Genomic DNA, 19,569 nt, shown 5'->3' with positions numbered 1-19,569 from the left:
CCCGACAAGTGTCTGGCGTAAGGTACGACTGCTCTTCCGCGTAACGTCATACATTTTCTGCATCTTGACACTTTTCTTTCCGAGGAAACCTGGCCGGGCAAGTTTCTCGAGGCGACGGTTCCGTTGAGTTTCTCCTCTGTTCCGTCCCTGTCAATTGTTCCTAACAAATTATTCAATTCCCCTCAATGTTCCCATTTCATCGGCAACTTTGAAACGTCCCAGCACAAAGTTTTAAAGTCCAATACGTCTCCTGATAATTGGGCCTCGTGAATATCCATCCAGTTGAAATAAACATTGTTTTATCATTTTCGTTCAAACCTTGGGATATAACGAAACGTTTAGTTCTCGCCACTTTTTAACTTTTATAACACATAAAATTATTACGAGGGTATAAAATTCGGGCACTACTATTTTACCGCCACATATTCTCGGTATAATACAAGTTGATATTTCGTCATTATCCCGCTTTACTATGACGCTTGTTGTTCGTCCGTTCCTTCATTCGTTCGTTTGTACGTATGTAACGAAACGTTCGTCACCGAATTTGGACAGATGTATAAAAACGAAAACCCACGCGTCATAAATCGCTACCATTCCTAGCATATAAGCAACTAGCTAGCGACTGGGCCCTTCCAATGTCGAATTAAATCTCTACAGACAGAACAGAGCACGATCTTTGGATTCGGATGGAGCGGCATACCGGGGGGTCCTCGGAAGAAAAGTAAGTGCAGGACGAAGTGCTCGAGGGGTATGATCGAGTGGCCCGAAGAGAGCTCACCCGCGAGCGGTGCCTCGGAATCTCGCGGCCCAGGGATTGCCGGATGTAGCCCGGGAGTCGGACTATCTAGGGGAGACAATCTTTTAAAAAGTTTCAAATTCAAAGGGGTGGCGCCACCCATCGGGCGGGAGAGCGCGGGGGAGGCGGACATTGCTCAAAACTTGCGGCCATTACGTGAGTGGCGGGTCGCCACGCCATAGAAAGTGGGAAGAGACCCACCGGGTGGCGGAGGGAGCCGAAGAAGAGCCCGAGGGAGGAAGAGGGCCTCCGAGAGGAGCAAGGCTCTGCGTCTCGCTTTCCCGCCGGCCGACAAACCCGAAACTTTCTTCCCTTTGAGAGGGGGGAGTCTTCCGAGGGAAATCCGGACCGCGTTTGTGTTTCGCCACCGAGTCTAACGTATCGCCACGCGAACCCTGCGGTCCCGCGGAAAACGGAGGACCGAGGGAGCGGCCCGATTCGCGCGGAATCGCTACGACCGAAAGGGAATCCCGAGTCAAGAGGGCAAGGACGAGGAATGGCCCAGGGGACACAGCGGAGAATTTATGCCGCTTGCGAGCTTTTCACCGGAAAACGCCCTCGGTGACGCATGAACTTACATGTCGATGGCGTGGCGAGAATCGTCGCGATACGCGTAGAGGATTTTCAAGGTACAATTGTCGCAATTGAAGACGGATCATTCTGGCACGAAATGCAATCGTCGCAATTACCGAGCCCAATTGTTTATCTTGGAACCCCTAATTGTAGGCATTAAATGACTTTTTAGATAATACAAAGAAAGATAACTTCTATACAACCGCGGGGCTGTTCTAGTCTTTAAAAGCGGCAGATATATGAATTTATTCTACTTATAGGTTTAAAGTAGGACTTAGCTTGTATTAAGTAGAACTTAGAGAAAGAGATATGATCAAAAGTGGATTTACTTAGGATACGCAGGTTTAAAGTAAGGACAACATTTTTACCAGCAATTGATAGTGTTATCGATACTGGAGTGCACTCATTGTCACCTCGATGACAAAGTCGCTAAGTACCCGCCAATGAGCTCGTGGATTAATTCCCTTTACTCTGGGAAGGTGAAAGCAACGATGAAAATGTTAAGAAAGATTAGAAGCGAGCGTTGCAGCGTATCTCTTGCGAGGCCCTCGCGGAAAAGCTCGGCGAGCTTGCGTATTACCACCGCGTGTTACGTCGGATGAGAAATACCGCGACACACGTGAGCTTCCAGGAGTTTCCACCTACAAAGTTGAAACAGCCAACAGAGGGAAGTACTTACTGAGAACAGCGGAGAAAATTTCAGCGAAGTATATCGTACTTCTCATAATCAACGTAACCCTATCTCCACGTTGTCTTACGTTAAGTCCCTAAAAGCCAGACAATAACCATTTCGTTCTTATTCAAGCAGAAAGTAATTAGACTCGTGAATACCACTGGCCTCCACCAACGCAATGCTCAGGAATTCGATTTTACCTTTACTGCAGTGCAGTTAATTACATGAAATAACCTCTTTCGTTCATCCAGAGCAAACCGTAGATATCCTGCTGTACCTATTTATGACACTATTCTTTACTTCATCCGTTTTGCACCTTCCAATGCGCCGGTTGGAAATCGAAAATTGACACCGCTTAGCTCTCGTCCGGAAAATAAGAAACGTGGATCCTTGAGCCTCGGCAGCGTGCAGTGAATACAGAAAGGAAACTCGAGGATCCACTTCCCATCAAGAGGATACGCACGACTTCTCCCCGATTCGCATTACGCAACTTGTGTAACAGGTGGTGCCGCTTGCTACCGAGGAATTGACGAGCTTGCACGTAATATCCGTTAAAAGTATCGCACCGGAACATATTGGAAAAGTTACCGGGCGAACGGTTTGTGAAAACCTGTACACGCCGAAAAGAAAAAAAAAAAAATACAAAGATGCGTACAACGAGTAAAAACATTGCAGCTTCAGGTTACACAGGTACGAAGGATGAAATAAATGAATGCGATTGAAAACCGGAATACCGTATCCTCAAAATTCCCCGAAAATATCTTTTTTTTTTTTGGACCGTTTATATTAAAGGTGGCAGATTTTCTTAGGGTTCTCTCGAAGGAAAAAATTCGCATCGTACAAGAATAGATGAAGTCAAATGAATTTCGTATTGATTTAGGAGAACGATAGTTACAGCCCGAGGTATTTCAAACGATTCGAGTGAAAAGAAGGAAAACCGCTACAGATGACTGAAGTAAAGAGCGGTGAAATAATTTTAATTAACAGACGAAGTGGCACTTCAGATGCAAGCTTCGAAGGTGAAATTATATAGGTTTCTTGCGAAGTAAAAGCTTTATATCGCGGAAGGTACGCTGCTCGGAGGGATCAGAAAAATACATTGGAAAAGCAGGAATCGTTAAAAGATTATTAGAGGAAATTAAGAGGAGGTATGAAATTCTTCAGGTAGTGCGAACAATAATCCGTCCGCCCCTGAAGGTACTCTATGAATTTGGTTAATTATTTTCATTGAGGGAAATGCTAATTATACGTAGGCGGCACTCCAGGCCCATCGACTGCGTAAAGGGAAAATATTCCTTTGTGGAAGTTAAGGCAACGTGTAAAAGAAACAATGCGACCGGGAAAACTCGTATTGTAAATAGTCGCAAAAGGTCGAACGGGGAATGAAAACGAATGTGGATAGACAGTGACGAGACAATTAAGGGACAGACGTTAATAACTACGATGACGGGTACGGAAGCGTTTCATAGACTTTAAGCGATGTCGCCAAAAGAGAAAATTTTTAATTAATTACGAAAGCTTCACTTAAAACTTTCATCGTTAAAAACCACAGGGAACAACAAAGCCGGACGGTGACACCAAAGTCAGAGAAAAAGAGTTTTACGCGTCCCGCTATTATTTCGAAGAAAAAGTTGTGCTTATTTCGCGCGTATCGAAATCATCGCAGGGTCCCATAATTAAATATTAATGAGGCAATAAACATATATTTACGGTAACGAGTGGATCCTCGGGAAGCAAGATAAATATAACGTGGTTGCCTTGCATACAGCGAGTGCATTGAGAGATCGCGTATGTAAACCGGACAGTAATTGGGTGCTACCATAATTTACGCAAACGGTTATTGACATTTTCAGCATTCCCTCAGACAGGTCATGACTGCGTAGTAAATGCAAGCAAGCCGTGTTTGTCCGCGCCATTTTTTAATAATTAAATTAATCCCCCAAATGCTTTCCAAGGACAAACAAATTATGCCGGGACGAACGCATGATTTATGCCGGTGTTTAGGGAAGGGCAAACAACATGGATGCTATTATAATATTGACGGTACGTAGAGAACGAACAATGTTAAGGCTGCCACTTTGCCGGAGCAAATTTTGAGAGCGAACGACGCTCGCCCGGGAAAATCTCGACTTTCCGAGAAAGCGGCATTTTATTCTCGCGTTTCCCGGGGGAAAACATTCCTTCGTAAAGTGCAATGTAGCGTTACGGTAATGTAATATGAAACGTGTCCCCGTACTTCACGACCATATTCCACGGACTTATATACACATAATGCAAACGGCGGAAAATAATTTTCCCTTAATAACTCCCGTATGTACTTTCTTCCGGAAGACTCGCGGTGCCTGTAAATAATTTCCCTCCCCCGAACGTAAAATAATTTACGACTCGTCGGAAAATTTTATTCCCGCGCGATAAAACCACCGGCGCGATGTCGATAACGGATCGCGATAAATCGAAGAAATAAATACTATCCCGAATGATTCGCGCCATAAATTGAAATTAAATAACTCCTCGCGATTGTTTCGCGAATTCGCGTCTGCAGGCCGGCTCATTACTTCCAATCGTAAACTCGTTCTATCAGAGTTTCGCAAATAAAGGGAAGCTCTCGGAAAAGCTCTAGGAAATGGTGAAGTAATAAAAAGTCAACCGTATCGAGGCATGCGGAGACTTCTACTGCGGGTTTTGTTGCATCGTAAGCCGCGATGATCATTATGAGGTCGTATTTGCGAAGAGGGCTCAACAATAAAAAAAGTGAAACACGAAGTAGAGCCGCCGTTGCATCTGCCTTCCCTGCATGTACGCGAGTATATACACGAGTACGTGTACGAGTACGTACACCACCGACGTGTGGATGTACATTACTACCCTTCGAATTAAAAGACGCCGGAGCGGCTCTTCGCCGATACGGTTTCCTCGCCCCTGCGACTCGGCCCATTATTTTTATTCAGAGAATAAGCACGAATTAGAAAATCCGAAGCACTTCGCGACAATAAGGCGTTTTTTCTCTTCCGTTCAGAGGCGAAACGCGTTCCAAGCAGAAAAATCTACCGCGGCGCACGGGGCGAGCAATATAAAGCGTCCGCTAATATGCGTGTAACGATGTCATGTAAAGAGTAATTATTTGCGGGAGAAATATTTACGAGGTGGATAAAAAGTTCTCGTTAAACCTAACGCACCAAAAAAACGACGAAACACAATTCACGAGCGATATACAGTGAGGGCAAATTGAACGTTAAATTAATTAAAGTCGTTATATATTTCATGACCCACTCCAAAAATAGTTTGCTTGTTCGCGGAAAAATTAATAATCACTTTCGGAGTAAAGCTTCCGTATAGAAAAGTAAAATAAAACATGAGAGTTCATTAATTCTTATTCATTTAATTTCAATAAGGGAAAAAGCCTACAAGTTCGTTCGAGAAAAAGTTCCAACGAAAAATTCGTGGTATAATACCGCGGCTTGAATTTTGCAGGGAAACTTCTATATAAAAAATGAAAATTAAAAATTAAACGATTCCTATTAATTTAATTTCATTGAGTGAGAAAAAAAAATCAAAAATTCGTTCGAATAAAGGTTGAAAGAAAAATTCGCCGCCCAACACCCGAGCTTCAATTTTGGGGTAAATTTTCCTTATAAAAACTGACAATTTACAAGCTTCTCAATTATCAATTTCATTTCATTAAGTGGACAAAGTCTACAGGTTTGTTCGAGAAAAAGAAAAACAGTGGGGAAGAATAATTCGCGGCACAATTTCGCGGCTTCTTTTTTTCACGCGGAATGATCCCTTTGGTAGTAGGAAGTTTGGGATGGTCCCTATTCGCTCGGATTGACGTGCAACCCTTTTTCGGTGGGGTAGGCTGAGACCGGGGTTGGAATATTCCGGCACTTGCGGGCCAAAAGGCTGCCACTTTGATGACGGCCGGTACTTTTCAGATTGGATCGAATGCGCAGACAATGCGCTTCTGTCTCTACGGAAACGGCACCGTTGCGTTGCGTTCTTTCCGCTCGTTTCAGTCGTATTCGCAGGTTTAAAACCGCCGTTGTCAGGTTGTTGCCACCCCCCGGGGATGGGGTTTTATGGCAGGGCGCAGAAGCCGCGAACGCATGCACCGATGCACCCTACCCTCGCCTCGGCTAGACGAAGAAATGTAAATATTTAATAGCCGCCAAGCCGGCTGCCTTCATTTTAAACGAATACATATACATTTTACCGGGCTATCCGAATGCTACCAACGTAGCACCGATTTGCATAGGCTCGAAAAGGCCCGCAGATCCGGCCTTTTCTTCCAAGTACCAGTCAATAGCATTTAAAACCTACACAAGCTTCGCCGATTTCTTTCTTTTTACGCCACTTATTTCGTACACGCGTACTTCGACATTTCTTAATAGAAAATAATTACAGTTGTGAAAATCTCTTTTTTTTTTATTTTCGTCAAAATTTCAAGAAACCGCGGAACGATTAGCATACATTTGGACCGCTTAAAAGGGAGGTCGTACATATTTCACTAATTAATCATGACGCAAGAAAATGTATAATAAGCAATGTGTATTTACGGCCCTGCAAATGGAGTTTAGATAATATCGAAGATTTTCCGGTCTAATTCGTCACGTCTAGTTCAATTAATTCGAACGAGCAGAAGCCCTTTGAGCACCTGCTCATTTTAAGTAAGTCCAGGTGATACACGCGAACTTAGCCGCATCGAAGTAGAGGGTAATTTCCATACGTTCTTTTTCATGAGAATGATGTTTATAATGACGTTCGAAAATTCCCTGAAAAAAAATCGGTGCGTGGCCCTAACGCATGTTGAAAGTGAAACTTTTAAATTAAAGATAATTATTAGATACCATTAATTATCTTTCATTATTCCTTTATGAAATACTCTTACGAGTTATAGCTGTTTCAGGCATAATTATTATTAATTTTAATGCACATTATTATCATTTCACCTTAATTGTGAATAATTAACTCAACAACGCACTAATGCTAACGAAAGCGTTAACCCAAATTGTATTGGAATGAAGAAACATAACAGAACCCCAATTCGTTACAGAAATATTATTATAATATCTGCAAAGTCTCTGTACGAAACAAATCGACAATTCTTTTTATCGCGTTTATATACAGAAAATGTGACGACAACGAGTCAAGCAAACTCGGTGAAGTTCACCTCAGGAGAATTGAGTTTTATTGAATATTTCTCGTCATTTCATTCGATCGACCCTTGAAATGGTTTTGTCATAACCAGTAAAGTATCCATAAAATATGACGAAATAATTCTTTTCTAGAAAGTGATTTTTTTTCTCTTAGTTTAGAGAGTTGATTCGAGCAGCGGCCGATCCCGAATCGCATCTTTATCGGCAAGATGCTGCAGGGCAAAAATTGAGACGTAGTCAGAAATTCCGAATGCCGAAGAAGAAGGTCGTAAGTGGCTCGTGAGTAATAGTCGCATCCATCCGTCGCACCACCCCGGCAATAAGCGTGAATAGCTTCGTAACGACCGGGCGGAAGGAATAAAATTTGTTGCGATTCACCATGGTGCGCCTATGCTCGGCTACTCGCGTTACGTCACCCGGCACGCAGGAAATACGACGGTGTTCCTCCTCGAGGGTGAAATACGCCGAGACACCATCGCGAAATCCAACGTGACGAATGAGCACGCGATTAATCCTTTTCCCCGGGTTCGGGCCTGTCCAAGAAATTTGCCTATCCGGTTTTGCGGAAACGCCCCTTCGACGGCTCGTTGCGCTGCCGATAAAGCGTAAAGCTCTAAAGAGGGGAAAAGAAATTCTGATTAATTCAAGAGTAGCGTTCAATCGTCCCTTAACAACAGCTACCGTCGTCACAATTGCACGAATCTTTCGCTCGATTGAAATCCTACATGCCGAAAATATTTGATTGAATCGATACAATTTTTCTTACGGTTCAATAATAGAATCATGGTTATCGTACGGACGACCCTAATATTTGGGTGGCACATTATTAAAGATTCACTGATTAATCATTTTGAATACGTCAAACATTGTGTTAGATCGCCCCGAATATTCAATTTCGTACGTATATCCAAAATATCTGGTTTATCGACTATAACATGTTTTTTAGGGATTTAACCAAATCACTTTAATTAATCGAAGCAAACGAGTTCGATAAAATGAACCGAAATTCATTTAATTCAACTGAAGTGTTTTATGAAATTAATTAAATGCAGTCAATCAAACAATTCTGTTGAATCAACCATGTATTTATGCCATTATAATTAACTGCATGTATCGAAAGATTAAAGTTAATTATAAATTGTAGTCATCTAAGGCTTATCATAGTCTGGAGTTACAATGAATGAAGTTAAGTTTAATTATCGTTTACTCCGTTATCTTGTATCTTTAATGGGGCTCAGAAGTAGAGTATTCTTTCGGTTCAGAGTTTCTCGAAACTCGGTAAGTCGCGTTTCACTTTGCAATGAGAGAAGCCATTCTGCATGCTTCTGCAGTTATTTGATAAGATCGGAGCAATTTCAGTGTTGTAGGCTGCAGTTCAATTTTATATTTCCTGCGGCACTGCTGCGGCTGCGTTCCCCACAGGACAATTTCTGGGGGGGTTGTAATGGCTGTGTAGTAACCCGTGATTCCCCTCAAGAGAGTACTTAACATCTAAGAGCTGTTGGACTAAGTGCGTTCTCGACATGATGCACGAGGTAGAAAGATGTCGCAAAAGAGTTGGTCCTTGATACGTTAACTGTACGGTTGTAAAAAACGTTCCCGCTAAGGGGAACATCCTGTACTATTCTCGGATGACTATAAAATTTATACCTTACTAAATCTACTTTATAAAAATACTCATTAATGTGTACGAGGTGTATATCTCCCATTGCCATTGCCAAGTACAGAGTATATAAAAAATAAGGTTATACAGTCCTAGTTGTTATTTTGTTAATTAGCCGTCTATAAAATAGGGCCATTTGTTATTCCAAAAAAACCAAATGACTTGCCTCAATTCTGCAATACAGGTCTAAAGAGAAATACTCTCGACAAGAATCGTCTAAAATAATACAACAATTTCCGTCGCTACTGTTTTTCTCGTCTCGTTAAACCTGCAAATGGCATTTACCTTAAACATTACAAAATGTAATTACGAGCCTTCCGTTTAACACGTGCGAACCACTCCCAAGCAGTTTCGCTTTTAACGGCGTGTCCCAAAGCTAATGAAACGACTTTTAAAAACGCCATCTAGGGGAGACCGAGGACGCCTAGAGCACCCTAATTTTCCATATAAAATATAGTCTCGACGCTAACAAACGTGCTCGAAAAATCGTCCTATCCAAAAGTCCTTTTTCAACCTCAATTGTATGAAACTCGTATAAAGGTATCCAATACAGACTCGTATATAGGTACGTAAAAAGCTTAAAGGAAGGGAAGGAAATAGTTATGGGGTACAAACCCCGTAACAAAGTTTCATCTCATGAAAATGAACAGACTTTGTATGAATGCATTTGTAAATCCGTAGACCAAGTTTGGACCAAGTTTCGATCATGACGATCTGTTCCAATTAATTGTTGAATTAAAAACATTAAAATTGTTACAATGGACCTCGGTCTCCCCTACATGTAAGGAATAGGTACTGTACGATTTTTCTCCGCGTGGTTGCGTTGTTCGGGGGCCATCGAGAGGCGGGCGTCGAAAACGCGAGAAATGCAAGTGGAGGCTTCCTGCGGGAAAAGAATGAGTCCCGGAAAGCTCGGGAGGCCCCAGGGTGCAGGCGGAAGTGCGAAAAGAACGAAACGGAAGTAAGAGGCGAAAGGAAACTGGAAAGAGGGATTATCAATCAGGAGGACGGCGATACAGAGGAGCGGTGAGTCGCATTAGTCTCTGCCGCGCGGATTCATTCGCTCTGCCAATCACGACGGAACTCGAAAGTCCTCCGAGGGACCCGGGACTTTCGTCGCAAGTGGGTACACGCGAAACTCCTACGGCCGTCAATGAGCTTTAGGGGAGGGAATCGCGAATTATCCGACGCACCTGTTCCCACGAAAAAGAAATATTGACAAAAAAGTCGGGGTCCGTTCCGCGTTATCCCTACCGTCACCGATCAACCCCAAACAATTAGTCTGAAATGTTCTCGGTACTATTCTGAATTTTTATTACTTGACAAATAACTGCTTTCTACTCGTTAATATATACTCGGATTCATATTTTTGTACGTTATTCTCGTAAGTTTTGCATAATTTATCCCTGAATCGAGGAATCTAGGAATGTAGTTTTATATCAATTGGTAACATAAATTGCAATGTGTAAAATTTTGCATATTAAGACTTTCCCTTTTACGAATTCGGTAATTCAATAAACTCATATTTCAAATGTATTTGTCAATTAGTTTTACTCCGCCTTTCTCTGGTGAGAAGTAATTTAAGTATTTTCAGGCCTAACTTGTAGAAAATGGTATAACCATTACAGCCCGAGATATTTAAAGCTTGAACTCGATTGAAACGCTCCGAGGACTAACGAGGTTCTAATGAGAATCATTAATTCACAGGTTCTGTCTGAATTAAATAAGACTGAAATTACTGTCGGCAGATTAATTGATTAACGGAATACAAGATTTGGGGATTCAACCAAGATCGATCATTTCGACTAGGGCTAAGTAATTGCGTTCAGTGACATGGTCGCCCATAATCGATCGAGAAAAAATTGCTTTCTATTGACTAACATTCGCGTTTTCGTAAACTTTTAGCCGATTTCCATGAATCTCGTAGATTTATTCTCCAAATCGAGTAGTCGATCAACCGTGATGCACCCCAAACGAATGGCGTGTACTTCTCGTACGACTCATCCTTCCTTTCTAGCGATGCGCTTAATGGCCCGAAGGGCGAGAACGTGGATGTTAACGCGATTATTGTTGTCTCACCGCCGAATCCCGAACTTACAGCGATAAATATACCTCGCCGTCATGTTGATGGGTTTCTGAGGGGTTGAATTAAATTGCTAGATGTTTCGCTCGAGCACATAACGACCGAGGGGGCGGCCATGCACGTATTGGGGTAGCTCCAAAAGGTTTTACACCTACACCCATTATTTATATACAATAAATCCTGCATCCCTCGCTCATGCCCTGAACTATCATCCTCCCCGATCTTTCGGAAACATGAAATTTCTTCTTTGACGTCTTTTCGCGTTAGCTCAATTTGCAACTGTCCTCAAAAAATCAATATCTTTCATTTAAAATGATCAAAGCCAAACGGTGCCACGTCATGATTTGTAATAATTTTAGCTCCAGTTAACCAGACCTGTAACAACTTTTTCCGTATTATACCCCGAATCTAGGTGAAGGTATTCCACAACTTATTAAAGTTCCACCTTTTCCGGGCAAAGAGTTCTTTGCCTACACCGTCCCGAGGTACTCCTGGCGAAACGGGTAGAGATTTCCAACTTATCCAGCCCCCAGGGTCCTTTTACCCGAGTCTTTGATATTTTGTTCGAGATTATCGAGAGTCGACAGGTCGTTACTGTGCTTTCGATTAAAAGAGTCTCCGGCTGATTCGGCCGGCCCCGGTCGAGAGCCAAGAAGGAAGTCCTTTACAAAAGTACCGGAAGTTCACGTTTCGCGGATGGATTGCAACCCGGTTTAGAGTGCATCCGCTCAAAAGGGACGTCCCGACGCAAGAAGTCTCAAAGAGTCGGTAATATCCGGGTCGAAGCAGTCAAAAATAAAAGCTGCCACGCGAGGCGGCCGTCTCCGCCACTCGACGTCGGCCTGGCCGAGTTTCTTTGTAGGCTGCCGTTTCCGAAAAAGAGGGAAAAAGCGTTTCGGCCGAGACCGAAAAGGGTTTTCGTCGCTTTTTTCGAGAGGGGGCCCGCTTAAGTCGCGGCCCGTGAATTTAAATGTACTGTACTGATGCACTCACCTTTCCATCTGGGCTGCATACTTTGATCCCGGCGAGTGAGACGATCAGAAGGACGGAGGTGGACCGATCGCTGTACTGGAACAGGCCAAATTGCGTTATGTAGCGATTGAAGAAATTCTCATGAGGCATTACAGAATTCCTAATTATTAGCCAGAAATTAATTGAGCTTAAAACCGAAGCAGTTCTTAAGGTGATGTTGAAGTGGCGTCAAAGAGGTCTCGTATATGAAACTTTCCTCCGAACTGGATGTACCGAATCGTTTCAAACTTGACAATGGGAATATGAAGGCTATAAGGAAGGTTCTGATACCCATAAAGTCTTAATTTCTTTTAAAATTTGTATATAGATATTTTCAAAATTTTTCTATAAACTATGAAATTTCACGAGTGTCAGGACCTTCTTTATAACCTCCAGATTCACGTTGTAAAGTTTGAAACGATACGGTACACCCAGTTCGTAGAAAAGTTTCATGAACGATTGATCTTTCGAATGCCACTTTTACATCCCCTTGATAAGCATTACGAAATTGTCCAGTCCATAAAGTTATGAAACGTACGCGAAACAAAATCGCACTTAGCCGTGGATCAGGATGTTGCAACTTATCCAATTAACTTGCGACCTTTTTACTAATTGACCTGTACATCCTCTTAATCAGTGTAAGCGAACGTGTAACGATGGTAGCTCACGGTCGATGAGGAGCCATTAAATAAACGTTTAACTCGTTCTTGCGTCGCAAGCCGGCGAGAAGCGCGCAAACAAAGAGCTTTGTTTAGGTGCTCTTAAAGTAACGCTAAGAAGAAAGAAACCCCTTGCTCTCGGTCGCTCATTCCAAGAGAAAGGGGTCCAAAGTAAAGGACCAGCCCAAGTCTATAAACGAAAGCAGAAAGATGTTAAGAAATGAAACAATCATAGCTTTCCGTCATCTCTTGGAACCTTCTTTGAGCGTGTCTCGTCTCGTACATTTCCTCCAAAAGTCACCATTCTCTTGGATCCCTCTGCCGACCATATTCTCACGCAAGATTCATCATTTTCTTCTACCATAACTCGATATATCTAACTTCAGCAAAGCAGGACTAATCCTTTACTCTTGGGTTCAAAAGCCTTACACAAATTCTGCGAAAATGAAAGCACCTCGGCAACGACATGCTTACAAGCCTTCCCAATTTTCTGAAGGAGAAGGAAGAACGTGCGGGATAAAATCGACTTAAAAAGAAGAATTGAAAATCCTGAATGCGCGCTTCTTGTAATGGTTCTCCTCCATTAATCGTAACCCCTTCCGAGGAGTGTATCCTCGTATTTTTCTTGCTTTCACAATTTTGACTTGCAAGGCTCCCCCGCCGAGTGAAGTGCGACTAGCCGCTTAATCCTCGGATTGAAAAGTTGGCAAAGAGAGCCGCGACAGAAGCCACGTCGGTAAATGGAACAGGGAGGGCCTCTGAATATCGCGGGAGCGACTCATTGTCTTAAAACTCGCTGAAGCGAGAGTCCTGGCAGAAAGGAAGATCCTTCCTAGCCATAATTACTGGTACGCGAGGGGTGATTCGCCATGTGGTATGGCGAAACGTGCCGAGTGATGCGATGCTCTACGTGGGGGCGAACATTGTCGTTTCATTTCCCGTTTCTTAATTCGAGCCGGGGTGGCTCGGTGCTTTCGGCTATTCGATGTCCCCTTTCAAAGCTTGGCCGCCTTTTCGGTGAATAATGTCCCTTTCCACTTCTCCCCTTTTCGGAGGAAATTCGAGGCCGGGAAAGGTTCTTAGATCCAAAAGAATGGTACCGAGGTGGATATACCTTGTTATATCGAGTAACGTTTTGGTTGCAAGGGTATTCTGTCCCTACTAAGATTTTTAGACCTAAGATACTAGACCGTATAAAGGTGCTTTATAATGTTAGTACTGCATTGAGTCCCTTTCTCCCGTTTCGAAGAGAATTCGAGGTCGGATAAAAGTTCTTAGATCCAAAGAAACGGTACTGAGCTGGGTAGTATAATATTTCAGATAATGTTATGGTTTTAAAAATATCAAGTTCCAAATAAAATTTTTAGATCTAGAATAATAGATTATGTAAGAGTACTTTATAATCTTCATACAGCATGAAACCAAACTTTGCAGACGTCTGAACAGGATGTTAATAAGTAAATGAACCGTTTATATTCATGCGGTTTCATACATTAGTTAATTAGGTAAAAGTCATGATACCGATTGCAATGTTATTCGCTAAAGTGCAACTAGATAAATTGTCCAAGTAACCGATTACTTGGGGCATACCGAGTAACACTGTACTCGATGCAACGAGTTGCGATTAGTTCGCGGTGTAAACATGCCGATGCACTAATTTATTGCGTGTGCGTGGATAGACGCATCCTGCGCATTAATCCACGGAACGTTTCTCGTTTCCGAGAAATTGAATGAATGTGTAATCAAAAGTATTATCGAGATTTTCGGTACCGAATCCCGTTTAAACGAAATCCAACCGAAATGTTCATTGAAATAATTATTACACATATATTAGGTTGATCGAAAAATAATTGCGGATTTTATACGCGGTCGATACTTAAAAACCACAAATCTGGGTAATTGTGTACAAAAGGGTGATTCTCTCGGAGAGGATCACCCTTTTATGCATAATTACCCAAATCTGCACCGCAGAGTAAATACATAAGTCGAAATTTTGATTCTACTTAGAACCTATAATTGTAGGTCTTAACCTCTTAACTTACAATATCGTGTGAGAGACGTGGTATATCAATCGGGCCAAACGTGAACAAAACGTGTGAGAGACGTGGTATGTCAATCGGGCCAAATGTAAACAAAACGAATGAGAGACGTGGTATGTCAACCGGGTCAAATGTAAACTAAACGTATGAGAGACGTGTGAGACGTTGAACGTTCAGCCAAACCGTGAAATGGCCCGATGTATGACCAACATTTTTGTTGTTTATGGCACGCGCTATTGGAATTTAAATCGTAAGGCAAGGAGTTAAATAAGTTTGGAGATAATATAGAGGGCAACTTTAATGCAATTGACGTCCTGAGTATCTAAAACTTGGCGATATTATTATTTCTTTTATTTACGGGCCCATAAAAGTCGGTTGCATCGACACTCGCGTTAAAAGCTTTAATCAAGGATTACTTAACGCCTGATTAAACGACTAAAAAAAAAACGCCTAATTATCTGACTCCAGGTGGTTACCTAACAACGGATCTTAAACTTTGTTCAGCCTGATTTCGATTGGTGCATCGCGAATTTCATTAATCCGAGATCAACTAATCATAGTTAAGAAATTTCATGCTAATCACAATTAATACAGCCAGCCCTAAAACAGGCCTTAATTTGTATTAAATAGGACATACAAGGTTCAAAAAAGTATAAAAAGTGAAACGGAAACGAGAGTTCTTACTCATTATTAGATTACGCAGATTAAAAACAGGGCTAAAATTTCGACTTGGGATATTTTCAGAATAAGGATCTGAAACCGTTTATCGTCATAATACAGAGGACTTAATACTGTCTGCCTCTACGATAGAGGACGTAGGGCTATTTACCTCTACTAATTATTTTTGCACGAACTTAATATCGACGTGTTTTATCCCTTAACATAACAACTCGCTTAACGTTAATTCACCTTCACTGAAATTTACCTCGTTGCAGATCATCAAGCGCCTAAGTCTCGCCACGCACGAGACGCGGCTTCCCCGAAAGCGAGGTCAAGGCTCGCGTAAAGAGTCCTCGTGGAGGGCAAGAAGGTGGCCGCCGCGGGGAAAGAGAGGTCGACTCGGCGCGAGGCGAGGTCTTCGGGCCCTTTCGGGACACTCGGGTCTCGGTGGGTTTATTCCAGAAGGGTGATTAAAAAGTTGCCGAGTGGGACAGCATGGACCTGGAGGGGAGCGTGGGACAGTCCGTCGGCAGTCTAGCTCGAACGCGTGCGACCGAATGAGCGCGTCGAGCGCGCCCTCGTCGCCTCGATCAGGCGAGGCTCCCCCTCTCTCTCGCTCCCGCGGCGCGCCACTCCCTCCCTCTCTCTCGCGCGACCGAGGTTCGCGCCGAGGCCGCCGCGCGGCGCTACTCGCCACGCGCGCTCACCTGCTCGCCCACATTTGCATAAAACGCCACCACTCGGTCGATTTAACTTTGGGCATTATTGCGCGGTGTATAACGAGGCGAGACGAGAGCCGCTCAAAGCCGAGCTGACAGCGAAAAGCCGCGATTTTTGCACGGCCCCCGAGAGAAATCATTGCAACCGAGGACGATTAAACCGGTTCGTCGGTTAGGGGCGCCGATGACGATCGACGCCATCGAGTTACCGCGGAGCTCTTTTGGCGCACTGCGACAATTTTCCACATGCGTTTCAATGCAATTACTTACAAAAGCGGAGGAAACGTAGAAAACCGGGTGCGACCATTTCCGATTGCTCGAGTTTCTCGTAGCGCGTCATTTTTCTCAGATTTTCATTTTAAGCGCGGGTTATATGAATGTACATGTACCTATTCGATATGTAGACTGTCGAATGAAATTATATAATTAAAGAGCGCGTATAGGAAAGGTTTCAGTATTTTGAAATTTAGGTTTTCGATGATAACTCTTACGACTGGTACTTTACTATATTACCGGTACGCCTATTACGTTAATAAGAACAGATTACGACATCTGTTATTACCGTTCTTTTCACACCGAGGCTGAAGAGAACCTCCTCCTTTTCAAAGGACGTCCTGTTTCAAAAGTATTTCAAGAGATCCGCTAGTAAATACTGCTAACTCAGTTTTCCCGGAAAGAAAAAGAACTGACTAAACTCAATCCCCCGACCCCAGTGCCGTTCATTTATATTGATCAAAAGAAACTTTGAACCCAAACCCCAGGGGGTTTCAAAAAACGAGTAATTATACATTCCTACTTATGCAGTATTGATTTGCCGAACGCAAACGGGCCTCGCGTACATTTCAATTACTTAGAACTTCAGGCGCAACTGACGTATAAACCCTGAACGTTTGTTCCTGTTCAAACCCCGGAATAAATATAAGGTTAGAAAACGGCTACTTATCCGAAGGTGTAAGATAACCTTGATGAAATTAAAATATCATATCACTGCATCTGCCTTAAGGTGCTGCAATTTTTTTTTAATCATAACACATGATAATCTCAAATAAATGATGAACATTACAATGCGCGTTAAAAACATTCCTTATCATCTGCACCATTGATTTCTTCGTGAGGCCTGAAGTTCAATTTCCATATTTTTCAATCTATATTCCTAAAATAATATAGCCCTCGTCAGCCTTCCCTTCAAGGGGAGGATTTTGGAATTATCCCATTAGTCGCAATCTCCTTTTTTTACTTTTACCAATTGGGCATTGAAAACACCTGTCATTACCAGAAGGCTAATGACAGCATTTATTCGAATAGGTTCAGGGGTGGTATTTCGGTGCACTCATTGGATGATTGGGAGGGAGCGGAAATGATTGGAAGGTTCGGCGGGATCTCTGATCGGAACGCGTTTCACCCGTGGCGGAAACGCGTGGTCGTAGGTTACGCGGTGGTCGGTGAGTCATCCTGTGTCAACGTAGAAGGATCGTCGATGTCCCTGAAAACGTTGGCAACGAGGGGACAGGGTTGGCAGCTCTTGTCATCGTCGGCTGGCTCGCGAGGCCCGTACTCCGCGGATTCATTAATTTATTATGTCGACGACTTTCGTATCAACGTCGCACTCCACGTCCGAAATCGAGGGATGCGCGATAAATCGGTGCCATCGAACGTCATTCTTTGTTACTGAAAACTGGGCCCAGACAGAATAAATATACGATTGCAAGAGGTACCCCGAACCATCACAACCCCGGAAAAAAAATTGTAAAATTTAATATATTAGGTTGAGACGTAACTTGGTGCACAGTTTTTCTTCGTTTTGTTCAAGAACTAAACTCACTATTATATAAATACATCTGTTAAAAAATATACAGCATTCTTCAAATTTACAGTGTTCCATTGGGTTGAGGCGTATGTTCGCGTAATATTTTTATTGAATCGTAAAGAAGAAATTCCACGAACTTCCCGCGACCCAATGACAAACGCAACGCATAAAAATTCAACTAATCCTATCCTCAATCTGTTGCTTGAACCTGACACCTGCCTTCCCTGTATTACCAATTCGAATGAACATTGAAAATGTCCAATCGTGTCATTTTCATCGTCTCCGCGATGCACGACCGTCGAGTTTCTAAAGACAACCAGGCGCATTAATTACCATAAAAGCGCGTCGATTACTTTTCGCGCCTCCCGAGAGCGCTTCGTTTAATTTTTCTTCGCACCCCCGGCGCGAAATGCTCCCAGGGGGCGAAAATGAAAATATTTATCCCGCCTGCAAGACCCGGAGCCGAGGCGAGCTCGGTCGCGCGTCTTCGCTCGCGTTGTCGAGAACACCTTGCAAATGGCGTGCCCCGAGTGGGGTGTATCAAGGGAGGAAGAGTCAACTATCTCTCCGGGGGAATAAATTCCACCTAGTTACGAGCCCGTCCAGGTATTTACCCGGCCCGGGGCAGGGTGAGGCCGATTTAGACACGCGAGTGCGACTTTCGCAGAGGAGCTTACGCCAATGGGATTCCTCGGGGTTGCCGGCGACGCTGACGCCGCGCGGGGCCGCTTTTAAGTTCCGCCTCTCTTAATTCGCTCGTAAACACTCGCTCCTTTCACGCTTACTCGGCGGGAGCGAGCGCGAGTGCGCAAATAAGGAGGACTCAAAGAGACGTCAGAAATAGCGATTTCTCTTTCACGGCCGGAATACGCCTCGCCGCGGAATTACGCCCGATGCCGCGGAAACGCACCCTCCGCGACCCCCGCCGACCTCGGCGGCGAGATTCCGACCGAGATTGCGGGTTGCGGATAGAATATCGAAAGAATTATCGGATTGAAATTCCTAAATGCGAAGGTAGATGCCGACTTCCCTCTCTATAGCGACGGTTTGTCGAGGTTTTTCAATTTCTTCCTATTATCTGCAGTTAGCGAGGGAGAGTGATGCCGGGTGCAGCGAAATGCATCTCTGGTGACGTCAATCTCTGCGGGGTGATTCCGATCGAAAGTACGGGTTGTAGATAGTATATCGGAAAAACTATTTGATTGGAATTCCTAAATGCGAAGATAGATACCGATATCGCTGTCTATAGCGACGGTTTGTCGAGGTTTTTCAATTTCTTCCTATTATCTGTAGTTAGCGAGGGAGAGTGATGCCGGGTGCAGTGAAATGCACCTCCGGTGACGTCAATCTCTGCGGGGTGATTCCGATTGAAAGTACGGGTTGTAGATAGTATATCGAAAAAACTATTTGATTGAAATTCCTAAATGCGAAGATAGATACCGATATCGCTCTCTATAGCGACGGTTTATCGAGACTTTTCCATTTCTCACAATTTTTTGCAGCCTAGTTTAGAAGGAAAGCCTGGTCTTGCGAAATGCATCCTTTGTGAGCCCAATCTCTGCGGCGTGGTCCCAGAACATGGTCATAGAGTATAAAAGTTCGCAAAGAATTACTGTATTAAAATTCCTGAATGGAAGAACAGTGCTCAGCTTTCATGGCGAAGGTCCTAAATTTCTCAGTTTTTCGTGATTTTTTAGGAGTGCGTTAAAGAACAAAGGCTCCGTATCACTGCG

General features: G+C 43.4%; 1 protein-coding gene across 7 annotated transcripts in view; it reads right to left on the bottom strand.

Moving 5' to 3' along the window:
- The window catches only part of LOC105697685 (tensin-4), a 216,243-nt gene that overhangs the window by 91,245 nt on the left and 105,429 nt on the right, over window positions 1-19,569 (bottom strand). For 3 of the 7 annotated variants that reach the window (XM_012421248.1, XM_012421249.1, XM_012421250.1), the window contains one exon: window positions 11,935-12,009. In XM_012421248.1, coding sequence (XP_012276671.1) covers window positions 11,935-12,009 — 75 coding nt within the window. Of the gene's footprint in view, window positions 1-11,934; window positions 12,010-15,559; window positions 15,851-19,569 lie in introns of those variants that run through there. The other 4 variants (XM_012421253.1, XM_012421251.1, XM_012421254.1 and 1 more) reach the window with 4 other exon arrangements.

This window comes from Orussus abietinus, unplaced genomic scaffold, assembly GCF_000612105.2.
Source record: "Orussus abietinus isolate OABI.00-Male unplaced genomic scaffold, Oabi_2.0 scaffold21, whole genome shotgun sequence".
NCBI lineage: Eukaryota > Metazoa > Arthropoda > Insecta > Hymenoptera > Orussidae > Orussus > Orussus abietinus.
Note: the sequence above shows the minus strand (reverse complement) of the source record. Positions and strands in the feature narration are given on the sequence as shown.